The sequence below is a fragment of the Tachysurus fulvidraco genome, chromosome 14, assembly GCF_022655615.1.
Source record: "Tachysurus fulvidraco isolate hzauxx_2018 chromosome 14, HZAU_PFXX_2.0, whole genome shotgun sequence".
Lineage (NCBI taxonomy): Eukaryota > Metazoa > Chordata > Actinopteri > Siluriformes > Bagridae > Tachysurus > Tachysurus fulvidraco.
The window spans coordinates 407,851-427,850 of NC_062531.1; the positions used below are offsets into that span (position 1 = coordinate 407,851).

The 20,000-nt window shown below is 38.7% G+C and overlaps 2 protein-coding genes across 12 annotated transcripts in view; both read left to right on the plus strand.

The window, feature by feature from the left end:
• Positions 1-3,785, plus strand: part of spag17 (sperm associated antigen 17) — a 32,762-nt gene extending 28,977 nt beyond the window's left edge. For 6 of the 9 annotated variants that reach the window (XM_047800217.1, XM_047800218.1, XM_047800221.1 and 3 more), the window contains 6 exons: positions 1-114; positions 1,925-2,029; positions 2,141-2,204; positions 2,339-2,429; positions 2,862-2,909; positions 2,997-3,785. The exon at positions 1-114 is cut by the window's left edge and continues 75 nt beyond it. In XM_047800217.1, the coding sequence (XP_047656173.1) occupies positions 1-114; positions 1,925-2,029; positions 2,141-2,204; positions 2,339-2,429; positions 2,862-2,909; positions 2,997-3,138 (564 nt within the window). In that variant the 3' untranslated portion in view covers positions 3,139-3,785. The remainder of the gene's footprint in view (positions 115-1,924; positions 2,030-2,140; positions 2,205-2,338; positions 2,430-2,861; positions 2,910-2,996) is intronic. The other 3 variants (XR_007137761.1, XR_007137762.1, XM_047800223.1) reach the window with 3 other exon arrangements.
• Positions 3,786-6,508: 2,723 nt separating this feature from the next.
• Positions 6,509-20,000, plus strand: part of dennd2da (DENN/MADD domain containing 2Da) — a 30,055-nt gene continuing 16,563 nt past the window's right edge. Inside the window, exons 1-4 of one of the 3 annotated variants that reach the window (XM_027155198.2) lie at positions 6,509-6,805; positions 17,062-17,120; positions 17,259-17,339; positions 17,777-17,863. In XM_027155198.2, the coding sequence (XP_027010999.1) occupies positions 17,078-17,120; positions 17,259-17,339; positions 17,777-17,863 (211 nt within the window). In that variant the 5' untranslated portion in view covers positions 6,509-6,805; positions 17,062-17,077. Of the gene's footprint in view, positions 6,806-17,061; positions 17,121-17,258; positions 17,340-17,776; positions 17,864-19,188; positions 19,489-20,000 lie in introns of those variants that run through there. The other 2 variants (XM_027155199.2, XM_027155200.2) reach the window with 2 other exon arrangements.

Sequence of the window (20,000 nt, forward strand, 5' to 3'; positions counted from 1 at the left end):
TCTGATCCAACTTCTCCAGTTCTACAGAACCCCGACACACTGCTGATCCGCCGCATCACTGAACACACATCATTCACACAACAACACTACGAACACCTGCAGAACAAACTGCTGGTGTGTACAAACACACACAAACACACACACAGATACACACACAAACAAACATACACACAGGCACGCAAACAAACACACACACAAACGCACACACATGCACACAAACACACACATGCAAACACACGCACACACATGCAAACACACACACATACAGTACAAACACACGCACAAATACACACACAAACACACACACACACAAACAAACATACACACAGGCACGCAAACAAACACACACACAAACGCACACACATGCACACAAACACACACATGCAAACACACACACATACAGTACAAACACACACACGTGCACACACAAACACACACGCACAAACAAACATACACACATGCACGCAATCAAACACACACACACGCAAGTGCACACACGCAAACACACACATGCACACACACACACACACACACACACACACACATGCATACACACACATGCAAACAAACACACATACAGTACAAACACACACACACGTGCACACAAACACACACGCACATGAACAAACACACACACACACACACATGTCTTAGGACTAGTTCACAGAAACAACTTCCAACTAGATTTGTAAAGTTCGTCATGACAAACTTTGGTGTCGGCTTTGACGATGCAAGTATTCGCAAAGGCCGGTGCTTTTTGGAGGCGAGTGGACATAAGGGTCAGTGTTACTTTTGGAAGCAAGTAGACAGAAAGCTAGGGTGCCAAAACATTTGGAGGTAAGTGGAAACGAGCATGTGACATCATCAGAATACACGTGAGGAAGTTCCCCATATTGGGCTGAGTGTTTTGATGTCACATGTTGATTTTGCATATTTTGGGGGCGGGGCTGCGGCACAACCGAAAGTCCAGTCGGTACACCAATGTACACCTTTGTACAGAGTGTCACCCTAAAGGAGCTGGTCGAGTTTGGTGTAGAGAGTTCGAAAGCTTGCCGAGTTATAAACCTCCAAATTGTATAATGGGGTCTATGGGGGAAAAGGCCACTTTGAGACCCAGTACCGGAAGTACCAGTACTCGGATCTCTTAGAAAAGTAACAGCAACAAACTTCAGCTTCAGGTTCTACAACATATCCGAATTTGGTGCATGTGGCTCGAAAGCTCTAGGAGGAGTTACTCTTTATAAAGCTTTGTTTTAAATATTAAAACAGAATGTTGGCGTCTACAAAGTGACATAATGAGTAAAAAATATGTAATGGCTGAATTAGTGAGTTGGTCTAAATAAATTCATTGTGTGTGTGTGTGTGTGTGTTTGTGTGTGTGTGTGTGTGTGTGTGTGTGTGTATGTGTGTGTACGTGTCTGTGTATGTGTGTGTATGTATGTGTGTGTGTTTGTGTATGTGTATGTGTGTATGTGTGTGTTTGTGTGTGTTCACGTGTGCGTGTGTGTGTGTGTGTTTGTGTATGTGTGTGTTCACGTGTGTGTGCATGTGTGTGTGTGCATGTGTGGGCACGCATGTGTGCATGTCTGTGTGTGTGTGTGTGTGTGTGTGTGTGTGTGTGTGTGTGTGTGTGCATGTGTGGGCACGCATGTGTGCATGTCTGTGTGTGTGTGTGTGCGTGTGTGTGTGTGTGTGCATGTGTGGGCACGCATGTGTGCATGTCTGTATGTGTGTGTGTGTGTGTGTGTGTGTGTGTGTGTGTGTGTGTGTGTGTGCGTGCGCGTGTGTGTGGGCACGCATGTGTGCATGTCTGTGTGTGTGTGTATGTGTGTGTGTGTGTGTGCGTGTGTGTGTGGGAACGCATGTGTGCATGTTTGTGTGTGTGTGTGTGTGTGTGTGTGTGTGTGTGTGTGTGTGTGTACAGTTCTACATAAATCAGCTCCTGCAGAGAGAGAAGCTAAATGATGAGATGAAGCTGAAGGATCCTCAAACAGCAGAGCAGGAACTTCATCAGTCTGATCTTCTGCAGGTCATCACTGTGGGCGTGTCCCAATCCACACACCTTAGACATGATACAGTCACAGAAACTCCATCCTGTTTTAATTCAGTGTGTTAACTGTGTCTCTCTCCTCCACTGCAGTGTCAGTCAGACTCAACACCAGACTCAACACCAGACTCAACACCAGACTCAACACCTCAGTCCAGTGAGAGACTTTCATTACACTACATACTGTACAATACTCAGGATGACATGCTGTGTGAGTGTGTCAGTGTACACTAACAACACTGTGTGTGTGTGTGTGTGTGTGTGTGTGTGTGTGTGTGTGTATGTATACAGTGCTGTCTCGGTACTCTCAGGCTGTATGTGTGTCTCAGTCTCTCCTGTCTAATCAACACAGTGATCAACAAGTACAACAAGAAACATACTGGTAGAATACACGCACATATACGCACACACATATACACACACGCACACACACACACGCACGCACACACATATATGCACACACATACACACACACGCACACACACACACGCACGCACACACATATATGCACACACATACACACACACGCACACATACACACACATATATACGCACACACATACACACACGCACACACAAACACACACATACACACACACGCACACATACACACACATATACACACACACACGCACACAAAAACACATATACACACACGCACACACACATACACACACATACACATACACACACACACACATACACACACACACACACACACGCACACACACACACATACACATACACACACACACACATACACACACACACACACACAGAAATAAATATCAGTGTGTTGTGGACATCTCTACAGTAAACAGAAGCGTATATCTGGGTGGGAGAACAGAATCCACCAACACAGGTAAAAAACCCTAAATAAACTGCAGTAACTGTTCCTCTGGTCATGTGACGCCTCACTGATGCTACTGAACTTGTGGCTGTTCTTCAGGTTGGATGTAAAGGAGGAGGCGAGACATCGTCACGCTCTGAGAAATCACATCATCACCACGTATTTCCACCCTGAGCTTCAGGAGATGAGTCTCTGTGTCCAGCAGCCGAGCCACACCGCAGTCTTCCATCACAACCTGTAGATCATGGGCGTGGAGCTCGTCGTCTACTCTACATTGTTTTTATAAAAAGTTCACTATATTTTCTTTATTACACGTCTCTAATGTTTAAATGCACCGTTATATCCTGAGCAGAGAACAGACGAGTGTGAAGACGTCACACAGTTCATGTCGATTCATTCACAGGAGCTGAAGTCGGCGCCGTGTTACAGTTTTTACCCACAGATCATCATCACAGACGATTAAAACAAGCAGATGTTTTTAACACAATCAGGTCACTTTATTAAGTTAAAGAAGACATGCGTGTGGCCATGTTTTCTCAGGTCACATGATGAAGGTCACATGATGAAATTCTGTGCTCTGATTGGTTAATCCCAATAACCAGCCCAGTAGCCGGTTTCCTTTCCCTCATGATTGTATTAAAACATGAACATCATTTAGGTGTTTGTTTAGTTTTACACTCTGTGTGTAAGCCATAAAATACTGTAGGTGTTTGTTTAGTTTTACACTCTGTGTGTAAGCCATAAAATACTGTAGGTGTTTGTTTAGTTTTACACTCTGTGTGTAAGCCATAAAATACTGTAGGTGTTTGTTTAGTTTTACACTCTGTGTGTAAGCCATAAAATACTGTAGGTGTTTATATACGAATAAAAATCTTCAGTGTTTAGAAATCAGGAATCTCGAGTAAAGAACTTACACAACTGAGTTAGGATGTGTGTCACAAGCTGCAACACCTAGCATTAGCTAACACCTAGCATTAGCTAGCACATGACATTAGCTAGCACATAACACTAGTTAACACCTAGCATTAGCTAGCACATGACATTAGCTAGCACATGACATTAGCTAACACCTAGCATTAACTAACACCTAGCAGTAGCTAGCACATAACTTTAGCTAACACCTAGCATTAACTAACACCTAGCATTAGCTAACACCTAGCATTAGCTAGCACATAACACTAGTTAACACCTAGCATTAGCTAGCACATAACACTAGCTAACACCTAGCTTTAGCTAGCACATGACATTAGCTAGCACATGACATTAGCTAACACCTAGCATTAGCTAACACCTAGCATTAGCTAGCACATAACACTAGCTAACACCTAGCATTAGCTAGCACATGACATTAGCTAGCACATGACATTAGCTAACACCTAGCATTAGCTAACACCTAGCATTAGCTAACACGTGGTACAGAGACACTGCAAACAGCTCATTTCAGTTTACAGAGTTAAACAGATGTATAAATAGATTTCTGAGAAAAATTCTAATGATAAAATTAATATTAACATAAAAGTAAATAATATTATATTTGCTTTTTAATACATTTACATGAATTATTTCTAATAGAATTGATTTCATAAATGAAATTATAATAAACAAATATTCAATTATGAATTAAATGACACACACACACACAAAAATACACACAAAAACACACACACATACACACAAACACACACAGACACACAAGCACAAAAAACACACACAAACAGACACACAAGCGCAAAAAACACACACAAACATGCGCGCGCACACACGCACACACACACACACACACACACACACATACAAAAACACACAAGCACAAAAACACACACACAAACAGACACACAAGCACAAAAAACACACACAAAAACACGCGCACGCACACACACACACACACACATACACACAAAAACACACAAGCACAAAAAACACACACACAAACAGACACACAAGCGCAAAAAACACACACAAACATGCGCGCGCACACACACACACACACACACACACACATACAAAAACACACAAGCACAAAAACACACACACAAACAGACACACAAGCACAAAAAACACACACAAAAACACGCGCACGCACACACACACATACACACAAAAACACACAAGCACAAAAAACACACACACAAACAGACACACAAGCACAAAAAACACACACAAAAACACGCGCACGCACACACACACACACATACACACACACACACACACACACACACACACACACACACACACACACACACACACAAACATCAGGTCCAAAGTTCTCCATAAACAGCATGCAGTTCTTCAGCTGACTTCAGGATGTTGTTGGTGTTCTGTTCATCAGACAGTCAGAACTTTACTCCTGAGTGGATTTAATAAAGATTAGGATGAAGATTAAACCATTAAACACTCAACATTCACCAACATTCACCAACATTCACCAACATTAAACACTCAACATTCACCAACATTAAACACTCAACATTCACCAACATTAAACACTCAACATTCACCAACATTAAACACTCAACATTCACCAACATTCACCAACATTCACCAACATTAAACACTCAACATTCACCAACATTAAACACTCAACATTCACCAACATTAAACACTCAACATTCACCAACATTAAACACTCAACATTCACCAACATTCACCAACATTCACCAACATTAAACACTCAACATTCACCAACATTAAACACTCAACATTCACCAACATTAAACACTCAACATTCACCAACATTAAACACTCAACATTCACCAACATTAAACACTCAACATTCACCAACATTAAACACTCAACATTCACCAACATTAAACACTCAACATTCACCAACATTAAACACTCAACATTCACCAACATTAAACACTGTTCAGCTTTTCTGTGAAGTTCTGAGGCTCAGAATCAGCACTCAGGACTCCAAATAGGATTAAAGTCTTAGATACAGTGTTTAATATTAAACATTTTTACACTCTGTCACACTGTATCACCATACAATCTAGTGTGTGTATGTGTGTGTGTGTGTCTGTGTGTATGTGTGTGTGTGTGTGTGTCTGTGTCTGTGTGTGTGTGTGTGTCTGTGTGTGTGTGTGTGTCTGTGTGTGTGTATGTGTGTGTGTATGTGTCTGTGTGTGTGTGTGTGTGTGTGTGTGTGTGTGTGTATGTGTGTGTGTGTATGTGTCTGTGTGTGTCTGTCTGTGTCTGTGTGTGTGTGTGTGTGTGTGTGTGTGTGTGTGTGTGTGTGTGTGTGTGTGTGTGTGTGTGTGTGTGTGTGTGTGTGTGTGTGTGTGTGTATCACATAACATATTCCTTTTACATTCTGTTGTACGCCTCAAAGTCCACTCTGTTTCAAAATCTATTATGGTTCCACCTTAATGTTAACACTTCCTCATAGTAAAAGAGAACCAGTGCACGCACACACACACACACACACACACACACACACACACACACACACACACACACACACACACACACACACACACACACACACACACACACACAAAAGCTCAATGAATAGTGACTGAAAGAGGACAAAGACAGACTACTGAGTGCCGTGGTGGAGGGAGGGAGGGAGGGAGGGAGGGAGTGAGTAAATCCGGCAGAAAGATAAGAGAGAGAGAGAGAGAGAGAGAGAGAGAGAGAGAGAGAGAGAGAGAGAGAACACAGGAAGAGAATTTTGACAAACTGTCTGCTGAAGTGATGGGATTTTAGTGCTACAGAACATACACGAGTTACACAATGTTTTAAATGTAAGCGCGGACGAACCAGAAAGGTTTAAACACACACACACACACACACACACACACACACACACACACACACACACACACACACACACACACACACACACACACACACACACACACACGCACGCACGCACCCTGAAGTTACCGTGAGGACTTTGCACTGAGGTAAGTCACTTTGAATTATAGTTTCAACTTCACTTAAAACACTGCTTTGGTTTTCATGTCTGAGCAGACACCACACACACACACACACACACACACACACACACACACACACACACACACACACACACACACACACGCTCTTGTGGAGATGCAGCAGGTGCTTCTCAACTTCTTGTGGTTTGCCTTCATTAAGAAAGGAAAGGAACCTGAGGAAATGTGTAGTATCAATAGCTACAGTCATAAGAACTGGTGTGTGTGTATGGGGGGGGGGGGGGGGTTCGGTGCAGGTGGATTTGTTTTTAGTAATTTGAATGTTAAGATTTGAAATTAACACAAAGTGTTAGCATAAATGACAAGTGTGTGTGTGTGTGTGTGTGTGTGTGTGTGTGTGTGTGTGTGTGTGTGTGTGTGTGTGTGTGTGTGTTTGTTTGCATTAATGTTTATTAACGTGTGTACCAGTGTGTGTTATGAGAGAAACCTGTTGGAGTAGTTTTGAATTGTAATGGAACTAAAACACTAAGACATTCACTTTGATGGGTGTGTGAGGGTTCTGAAGTACAGTAGTAAACACACACACACACACACACACACACACACACACACACACACACACACACACACACACACACACACATATATATATTATAGCATATAATGTCCTTTTCAGGGAGGAAGCAGAAATGAAACAGAAATTTAGCACCTTGTCTTGGTCACTGAGGCATGTGAATAATGTGTGAGAAACAGGGTGTGTGTGAATGTGTGTGTGTGTGTGTGTGTGTGTGTGTGTGTGTGTGTGTGTGTGTGTGTGTGTGTGTGTGTGTGTGTGTGTGTGTGCAAAGACTAATAGGTGTATCAGAAGACACATTTATATAGCTCTCAGAATTTTAGACCAAGAGTTTTTCTGGAAGATCCTGTCAGGTGACATCGTCTCCCTAAGCCAGCTCATGAGTGTTATTAGTGGTGATCATTCATTTATATAATTATATTCCTTATAGTTCTACAGGTGTGTATTTCTATGGCAGAAGTTCAGTTCAATTTAATTTAAAATCATTTTATTTGTATTACACGTTTAACAATGGGCACTGTCTCAAATCAGCATTACAGAAATAAAATTATTCTTAAGTAAATTAAAAAGTTAAATAAGAAAAAAATAAAATTGATATTCTTCACTAACAAGCAAGGCTAAGGAACAAAAACCTCCCTGAGACACTATGAGCGAGAAACAAGAGGATTATAAAGACGAGAGAGCTGGATTATAAATAATTATAAACACCAGAGAGTGGGATCATAAATCATCATAAACACTAGAGAGTGGGATTATAAATCATCATAAACACTAGAGAGTGGGATTATAAATCATCATAAACACTAGAGAGTGGGATTATAAATCATTATAAACACTGAGAGTTGGATTATAAATCATTATAAACACTGAGAGTGGGATTATAAATCATTATAAACACTGAGTGGGATTATAAATCATTATAAACACTGAGTGGGATTATAAATCATTATAAACACCAAGAGTGGGATTATAAATAATTATAAACACCATTGAGTGGGATCATAAATCATCATAAACACTGAGAGTGGGATTATAAATCATTATAAATACTGACAGTGGGATTATAAATCATTATAAACACTGACAGTGGGATTATAAATCATTATAAACACTGAGTGGGATTATAAATCATTATAAACACTGAGTGGGATTATAAATCATTATAAACACCAAGAGTGGGATTATAAATAATTATAAACACCATTGAGTGGGATCATAAATCATCATAAACACTGAGAGTGGGATTATAAATCATTATAAATACTGACAGTGGGATTATAAATCATTATAAATACTGACAGTGGGATTATAAATCGTTATAAACACTGAGAGTGGGATTATAAATCATTATAAACACTGAGAGTGGGATTATAAGTCATTATAAACACTGAGAGTAGGATTATAAATCATTATAAACACTGAGAGTGGGATTATAAATCATTATAAACACTGAGAGTGGGATTATAAATCATTATAAACACTGAGTGGGATTATAAATCATTATAAACACTGAGTGGGATTATAAATCATTATAAACACCATTGAGTGGGATCATAAATCATTATAAACACTGACAGTGGGATTATAAATCATTATAAATACTGACAGTGGGATTATAAATCATTATAAATACTGACAGTGGGATTATAAATCATTATAAACACTGAGAGTGGGATTATAAATCATTATAAACACTGAGAGTGTGATTATAAACCATTATAAACACTGAGAGTGGGATTATAAATCATTATAAACACTGAGAGTGGGATTATAAATCGGAGACTGGAGCACAAATCTGACCATTATAAAAGCGGTTATAAGTCACCACCATTGTCTCCCAGTTATTCTTCCCACGGCAGTCAGATGGGTCTCCTTCTAGTCCACATGGTTCATCCCCAGCAGCAGTGAGATCCACCAAGTGAAGAGATTCCAAACAAAATAGGACATGAGGATGGGTCAGTGTGGAGATCCACAGACTTCTCCTCCTCACAGAGTTTAAACACATCTGCAGATATTTCCAGATAATATGGTTCCTTTACTGGAAGCTTCTACAACAAGTCTTTATAACAAGAGACAAGACACATGGTTCATTACACCCATCTGCCCTCTACCCCTTTGCCCTTCTGCCCTTCACTCACCTGCCCATACACAGCTTCACTACAGTGCCCTCTAGTGGAATATACACTCTGTGTGTGTGTGTGTGTGTGTGTGTGTGTGTGTGTGTGTGTGTGTGTGTGTGTGTGTGTGTGTGTGTGTGTGTGTGTGTGTGTGTGTGTGAAAGTACACACACACACACACACACACACACACACACACACAAAAGATATTACATAGAATATGTTGCATAGAAAGAAAATCCACTGACATAAAAAGTCTGTATGTGTGTGTGTGTGTGTGTGTGTGTGTATGTGTGTGTGTGTGTGTGTGTGTGTGTGTGTGTGTGTGTGTGTGTGTGTGTGTGTCTGTGTGTGTCTGTGTGTAAAATACAGGATTGACAGTAACCAGGCACGCAGTGACATGTCTGTTGAATGCTTACACACCCTGCTTTAACAGCAACTTATTAGTAATGGAGCTGTGTGTGTGTGTGTGTGTGTGTGTGTGTGTGTGTGTATGTTTGTGTGTGTGTGTTTGTATGTTTGTGTGTGTTTGTGTGTATGTTTGTATGTTTGTGTATGTGTGTGTGCATGTTTGTGTGTGTGTTTGTATGTTTGTGTATGTTTGTGTGTGTTTGTGTGTGTTTGTGTGTGTGTGTGTGTGTGTGTGTGTGTGTGTGTGTGTGTGTGTGTGTGTGTGTGTGTGTAAGAACAGGTCTGCATGAAGGACACAAAAAGCAGTTGTTCTTTCTGCCTAAACGCTGACCTTGAGAATATTGAACTGGATATTTACATTAGCAGCTCATAGAGTTAAAGCTGGGGTTTATTCAGGTTTATTAATAGGCATCATTAATGTTTTTAGGTCTACTGCAGGTTCAGGGTTTAGTGTGTGAGTGTTAAGGAGTGTAAAGAGCTCAGATTTCTCTCTGATCACACACTGGTCTGTAAAGAACTCTAATAATAACCTGTAATAATAACCACACCCTGTAATAGAAGTAAGAGTGAATAAGCAGGTGTTACACAGCGTGTCTGCTCTGACCCACAATCCACACTCGTCTTCCTCTTCTTCTTCCTCTTCTTCTTCTTTTACTTTCAATTGATTTACCCTTTAAACCCTTGGCTTGTTTTCATTACAGCATAGAATTAACACAAACATTAACACTCCGACACCACAAGCTCTACCCATGCAGTACTGAACTGGTCATATACGAGACTCCTGTTGGTTTATTTATCATCTTCTCACTCTGATGATCATATCAGCATGATTTATTTCCATATTTTATCCTGATTATTGTCAGGTGTTTAAGTGAGGGTTTGTGTTTAATGTCTCAGATGTCTCAGATGTCTCAGACTCTACAGGATCAGTGGACAAAATCTACAGAAAAACTTTTACACTCGTGTCACCGACTCTGACTCGAGCCATTAGAACTGTTATGTTTGATGTGAGAATCTGAATCACAAGTCAACACAACATCATGACATGTTTATGACACAGTTATACCAGTCTCATGATGCAGGGATGTCAGTAGAGTAACACATGATGTAATGATGTGTTGCTTTTACTTCTTCATGGTGAGCGATCTCTTACCTCTAAACCCAGATTCTGTCAGACCCAAACTGAGTCGGTTTGTGTGTTAATAAACTGCTAGAGATAAATTCTTTAATGATTCCCACAGCCATATTTTGCTCTGCTCTAACGGGAAAACGTTTTGCAGGTCAGAGATCAGCTCCATAGGGAACATAGACATCTATATATAAAACACAGAAACCCTGATCTCCAAAACACAGCAATAAATATACTGTTAACCCTGTAAAGGCAGGTTACTTAGGCTCAGGGTCAACGGTCATTCCTAAAGCAGTTGAATTCTTTCACCAAATACTTTGTATGAAAAATGGGTGTCCTGCAAGCACAATACTCACCAACTCATCACTAACTCATCACTAACTCATCACTAACTCATCACCAACTCATCACTAACTCATCACCAACTCATCACTAACTCATCACTAACTCATCACCAACTCATCACTAACTCATCACCAACTCATCACCAACTCATCACTAACTCATCACCAACTCATCACCAACTCATCACTAACTCATCACCAACTCATCACCAACTCATCACTAACTCATCACTAACTCATCACCAACTCATCACTAACTCATCACCAACTCATCACCAACTCATCACTAACTCATCACTAACTCATCACCAACTCATCACCAACTCATCACTAACTCATCACTAACTCATCACTAACTCATCACCAACTCATCACCAACTCATCACTAACTCATCACTAACTCATCACTAACTCATCACTAACTCATCACCAACTCATCACCAACTCATCACCAACTCATCACTAACTCATCACTAACTCATCACTAACTCATCACCAACTCATCACTAACTCATCACTAACTCATCACTAACTCATCACCAAATACTGAAGAGGATCTTATAGCTTTATTACATTCACTTTTCAGAACTGCTGAATTCTGCATTCTGATTGGTCAGATGGTGTTGATTAATTCTCTATAAAAACAAGTTTATATAAATGAACTCACTCTGATACTTCATCATAGCACACACACTCACACACACACACTCACACATACACACTCACACATACACACAAACACATACACACACACTCACACACACACACACACACACACACACACACACACACACACACACACACACACACACACACACACACTCACACATACACAGACACACACACTCACACATACACACTCACACATAGACACTCACACATACACACATACACACACACTCACACATATGCACAAACACATACACACAATCACACACAGACTTACACACAGTGCCATTTCCCTTAAACCTTTTATCTGTCACAAGCGATTGTGCTTTGTTGCTCACACACAAGAGGGAAGCATCACCTCACACCTACAGCTCAGTTCCTCCATAACAGATCCTTCACCTCTTCACAATCTCACACACGGCTGCTTCTCACTCTTTTCTTCAAATAAATGTTTGTAACTCTGGATACAAATATCAACGTTACAAAATGGTCATTTTATTGAACCATATAGAAGACTGAAAGCTGAACAGAACAGAGTTGTGACTGCTGTGGCCACATGTGCACTTATTCACTGAGATGAGAAGCTTGAATAATAATGTGGTTAAATAAATCAGGTGGGACAATAAACACCACCTGCAGCGTAACCAGGTGTGCAGTATGTCTGTCACTAAAAATACATCCAAGTCCCTGTCATCATAAAGCAGTCAGTTTGTGTCAGTTTGTACTGATAAAGGTAAAGAAAGTGAACTCTCCCCTTTCAGCACACTAATCTGTGGCTTTTAGGGTTTTCTGTTTTGTAGCACAGAGGACATGTCGTACAATCTAAAGCTGGTGAACCACATGTATGTTTCTTTTATTTGTTGCCTTCCATTCAAAATGAATCTGAGTCATGAATGAACATTTGAAACTTATAGAACGATTCAGTTGTATAGAGTAATTCAGAATCCTATGAATTGGTTTAGAATCACACAGTGTTTCAGTGTTGAATAGACTGATCTACATTCAGAAATACTGACTCTGATTAGTGTAGCTTGATTTAGACTCCTAACAAATGCTTTAGAATTTATCAGTCCCTGTTGTGTCTCCCTCAGACTGACTCAGAGTCATTTACACTTAGCTTGACTCCTATAAACTGATTCAGATTCACATAGCTTGACAGACTGATTTGTATATAAGCTTTTATTTGGAGTGGTTTAAAAAATGACTTGGGGGATGAATATACTATATAAACACTATACTATACTGTACTATACTACACTACACTATATAAACACTATACTATACTGTACTATACTACACTATACTATATAAACACTATACTATACTGTACTATACTACACTACACTATATAAACACTATACTATACTGTACTATACTACACTATACTATATAAACACTATACTATACTGTACTATACTACACTATACTATATAAACACTATACTATACTGTACTATACTACACTATACTATATAAACACTATACTATACTTTACTATACTACACTATACTATATAAACACTATACTATACTTTACTATACTATATAAACACTATACTATACTTTACTATACTACACTATACTATATAAACACTATACTATACTTTACTATACTACACTATACTATATAAACACTATACTATACTTTACTATACTACACTATACTATATAAACACTATACTATACTACACTATACTATATAAACACTACACTACAATGTACTGTACTACAGTATACAAACACTACACTATACTGTACTATACTATATAAAGGCTATACTACATTACACTATACTATACAAACACTATACTACACTACACTATACTATACAAACACTATACTACACTACACCACACTATACTGTACTATACTATATAAACACTATACTACACTACACTATACTGTACTATACTATACTATACAAACACTACACTACACTATACTATACAAACACTATACTACACTACACCACACTATACTGTACAATACTATACTACACTACACTGTACAATACTATACAAACACTATACTACACTGTAATATATTATACAAACACTATACTATACTGTACTACACTATACAAACACTATACTATACTGTACTACACTATACAAACACTACACTACACTATACTATACTATACAAACACTATACTATACTGTACTACACTATACAAACACTATACTACACTGTACTACACTATACAAACACTATACTATACTGTACTACACTATACAAACACTATACTACACTGTACTACACTATACAAACACTATACTACACTGTACTACACTATACAAACACTATACTACACTATACTGTACTACACTATACAAACACTACACTATACTGTATTATATTATACAAACACTATACTACACTGTACTACACTATACAAACACTACACTATACTGTACTACACTATACAAACACTATACTACACTGTACTACTCTATACAAACACTATACTATACTGTACTACACTATACAAACACTATACTACACTGTACTACACTATACAAACACTATACTACACTGTACTACACTATACAAACACTATACTACACTATACTGTACTACACTATACAAACACTACACTATACTGTATTATATTATACAAACACTATACTACACTGTACTACACTATACAAACACTATACTACACTATACTGTACTACACTATACAAACACTATACTACACTGTACTACACTATACAAACACTATACTACACTGTACTACACTATACAAACACTATACTACACTGTACAAACACTATACTACACTATACAAACACTATACTACACTATACTGTACTACACTATACAAACACTATACTACACTGTACTATACTATACAAACACTACACTATACTGTACTACACTATACAAACACTATACTACACTATACTGTACTACACTATACTACACTATACTGTACTACACTATACAAACACTACACTATACTGTACTACACTATACAAACACTATACTACACTATACTGTACTACACTATACTACACTATACTGTACTACACTATACAAACACTACACTACACTGTACTATACTATACAAACACTATACTACACTACACTACACTACACTGTACTATACTATACAAACACTACACTATACTGTACTACACTATACAAACACTATACTACACTGTACTACACTATACAAACACTATACTACACTATACTGTACTACACTATACTACACTACACTATACTGTACTACACTATACAAACACTACACGATACTGTACTATACTATACAAACACTACACTACACTGTACTATACTATACAAACACTATACTACACTACACTATACTGTACTACACTATACAAATACTACACTACACTATACTATACTATATAAACACTATACTATACTATACTACACTATACTGTACTACACTATACAAACACTACACTATACTGTACTATATTATATAAACACTATACTATACTACACCACACTATACTGTACTACACTATACAAACACTACACTACACTATACTGTACTATGCTATATAAACACTATACAAACACTACACTACACTATACTGTACTATGCTATATAAACACTATACTATACTATACTACACTACACTATACTGTACTATACTATATACTATAAACACATACACACAAGCACACACGCTTTCACACACATACACGAGCACACATACACACATTCACACGCACTCTCACATACACACACGTACACACACACACATACACAAGCACACATACACACATTCACACGCACTCTCACATACACACACGTACAGACACACACATACACAAGCACACATACACACATTCACACGCACTCTCACATACACACACGTACACACACACACATATACAGGCTTTTAAGAGTGGATTGTCATTTGCCCTTTGACACTGCTGCACTGTGTAGAACATGTGTTATATGGCAAAGTTCAGGGTTTCAATCCAAAACTAATTTTTAATCAGAAATTATACTCAAATATTAATCATTTGAGTATAATTTCTGATTAAACATGTTGAACACTATGGTTCAAATTCACTAAGATTGGCTTGTTTAACAAGAACATGTGTTGTTGTGTTGGATGTTATTGATGTATAATCTGAGTGAATCCACATTGTGGTTAGTTCTGCTCTTTCAGCAAGTTCAGGATGTGCATTAGAAAACACAAGCACGCACACACACCCACACCCACACGCACACATGCACACATACGCACACACACACATGCACGCACACACACGCACGCACACACACACACAAACTAACAACTGACATCATAAGTCTATTCACAAGTTTTACTAAAACACTAACACTGAATACACACTGAACATTGAACACACACTGAACACTGAACACACACTGAACATTAAACACACACTGAACACTGAACACACACTGCAGCAGCACAGGAAATGCACAAGCACTGGAACCTCAGCATCAGCAATATCACAATCAGAAAGGGTCACAGAATTCTCTGTGTACTTAAAGTCAGACATTTTCCATAAAGACTAAATAAGTCTGAATCAGTCTTAAATCTGAATCGAGCCAAAACTAATCTGTATGGATAGAGTTTTGTGAATCACCAAACTTTACTTTTATATATATTTACATATGTTCTTCATCTGCAAGTACGATGGAGATAAAAATCCAGACAAAAATCTGTACTCAGACAGCTGACAGGGTCAAGATGGGGCTCGAACTGCTGGTTTAACAGATGAAGGTATTACAAAGTTAAGGGAGGAGCTGAATATTGTTAAAAGGGGTTTGCTTGTTAAGCAAAGTCTTAGCATTACTTAATGTGCCTGCTGTTTAAACAAGGACCTAAAAGCAAAACAAATATTTACGAACGATTCTCTGAGTTAAACTTGAGTCGGAGAAAAGGACGACGAAAAGTTTCTTGTTTTTGTTCGCATGGTGTCACTGTGGTGTCTGGGACATTAATACATAACTTAACACACTGTATTTAACATATTTGGTTTTAATGACTGCGGTGATGTTTTTCAGCAGAGAGAGGAGTGCGATGTCCCGACAGAGCTGGGGGTTCTCCTCTTTACGTCTAAAGAGTAAGGGATCCAAACACACTCCTCACACACATTAACCAGGAAATTAGAAAAATGTAAAAATACAATGATAGATCATCAGAAACACTTTACTGAATCACGTCACCTTCATGTCTCATCCCTGATCTGTATTGTATTCAGGTAAACGGACGACAGAGGACACAGATGCGTTTCAGAGGAGAGGGAGACTCTTTTCTTCTCTTAGGGAGGATCGCAGACAGAGTGAGTGTTGTGGTGACGGCTGACGTGATCAGCTCTGAGATCACAAACACCGTCCCCTTGTCTGAAATCTACCACATGATTACCTCTACAAATGGTCACATGATATCACCAGCCAAAATAAATGAAAAATAAATGTAATTATTCACAAATTAGCAATAAATAAAAATAAGTTTTTAAATATATGTAGCTGGGTATAATTACGTCACTGCAGTAGCTGAATGAGGAAAAAAAAACTAGCTTGTTAGTCAGTAAAGTTACTTGAGAAGGTCTGCTCAGTACGGTCCATAATGGTCTACCACCACTGGGAGATAAAAACAAAGCTACTTGCTTCATACAGAAAAACAGAGAAACATAAATATAGTCAAGCTAATAAACAGAAACAGTCGTGCATGCTAATGTCCATGTTATTTATTTTTTCTCTCTTTCTGTCTGAACAGAACTGTCCAGCGTTTCTGAAGATGGCGGTGCTGCTGAAGGAGGAAAGCAAAACATCTCAATTGAGAATGAAACAGAGATAACTAAAGGTAAAACAACATTACCCACAATGCACCTGGTGCATGAAATGTGTGAATAATCCTTAAAGTGTTGATGGTGACTGTGCAATCACATTTACTTAATTAGCAAGCTAGCAAATGATAGCTAGCAAGCATCGATTAAAGAGCTGTGATAATTTAGAAGAAGCATTGATTGGGTCACTTAACACCACTTAACACCACTTAACACTAGCTAACATTAGTTAAGACTTCATAGATTTTAGAGTTAATACACTGTAGCTCAGTTTATTAGCTTATTTTGTTTATTCTATATACTAAAAATATTGCTAACTGGAGTCTCCCAGAAGCTTCCACTAGCAGGGCTGTTAAGTGTGACGCATTGAGAGTGACAGTCCGTCATGTCGGTCTTTTCTCACGTATTTCTCATGCGGAAAAACTGACTATTTATCACATTTAATAAGCTGCAGTGCCCAAAGCGTATCAGTCCTCACCACTGTCTCTATGGAAACGGGCAGGAACCGAGCGCGTCTCCCCTGGAGTTCTTAGTCGAGCCTGACACTTATCAGCCAATCACAACAAGAGGCTACACAATAGCCAATCAGAATATAGCACTATTGTATCTGGGTAAGATTTAACACAACAACCAATGAAAAAAACACACAAAACAGTTTGTCTCTGGACGGGACATTGTCCTCAATCATGTCCCTAAACATGTCTGGGCTTGTGCTGAACTGTTTTATATGGGAGCAACATTACACATGATAAAGGGGTCCAAAAAGGTAACAAACACTTACAATAAACACCAGCAGTCATAATCTCTCTCTCTCTCTCTCTCTCTCTCTCTCTCTCTCTCTCTCTCTCTCTCTCTCTCTCTCACACACACACACACACACACACACACACACACACACACACACACACACACACACACACACTCAAATGGACATGTTCAAATGGAACAAATGGAAATTGAACAAATACTTTGCATTTGATTAAAATGTGGTCAGTGGTCCTGGTGAAACACACTTTTTGTTTGTTTGTTTGTTTGTTTGGGGGGGGGGTCGCTGGGGGGTTGGAAATGTCACTTGCCTGTGTTTAAACTTGAGAGCCCTGCATTAGTTTGCTACTTTAGCCTTCAGTTTCAGTACAAAATTTAAAAAAAAACTAAGAACAAACACAAATATCACACACACAAATATCACACACACACACACACACACACACACACACACACACACACACACACACACACACACACACACACACACACACACACACACACACACACACGTGTCCATGTCCTGACTGAAGGCCAACATTACGCTTAAAAAGCAAACACAACGCTCCCACGAATCAACTCTCATATCCGATTCAGTGATTCAGTATCGAATGAGGATTCGGCTCAATGATTCTGAGTAACAGCACGCGTTCTCGTTCGGTTTGTACCTGTTAAAAGCGCCACGGTGCAGTTAAGTAGCGCGTTATAGAGCGTCCTGATGACGACTTTAGACTGCACGTTAGATTCCATCACCAGGATCCTGAAGCTTTAATCCGGCCGGAAAAAAACTGAAACAAGCACAAAAATATGAACGGATTTGGATTCCAGAAACCGAGAAGTGCAAAGGGGAAGAAAAGTGAATGTAAACACCGGCTTAGTGAGTATTCAGGGTTTAACACTGTTAGACTTAACACTGTTAAATTAACTCTCTCTCTCTCTGCTGTACTTAACACTGTTATGTTTAACACTGTTATACTCAACACTGTTATATTTAACACTGTTAAATTAACTCTCTCTCTCTCTGCGCTATACTCAACACTGTTGTACTCAACACTGTTATGTTTAACACTGTTACACTTAAGACTGTTATATTAACTCTCTCTCTCTCTGCTATACTTAACACTGTTATACTCAACACTGTTATATTTAACACTGTTACACTCAACACTGTTACACTCAACACTGATACACTCAACACTGTTACACTCAACACTGATACACTCAACACTGTACTTATCACACACCCACATAAACACCGTGTACTTATACGTATATGCATTATTAACAAGGAGTTAGAACAGAATATTAACTTTATGAGCTTAATAACGCATTATAACTCATGAACACATTATAATTGTATATTAATTACAGCTGTATTATATAGTGAGT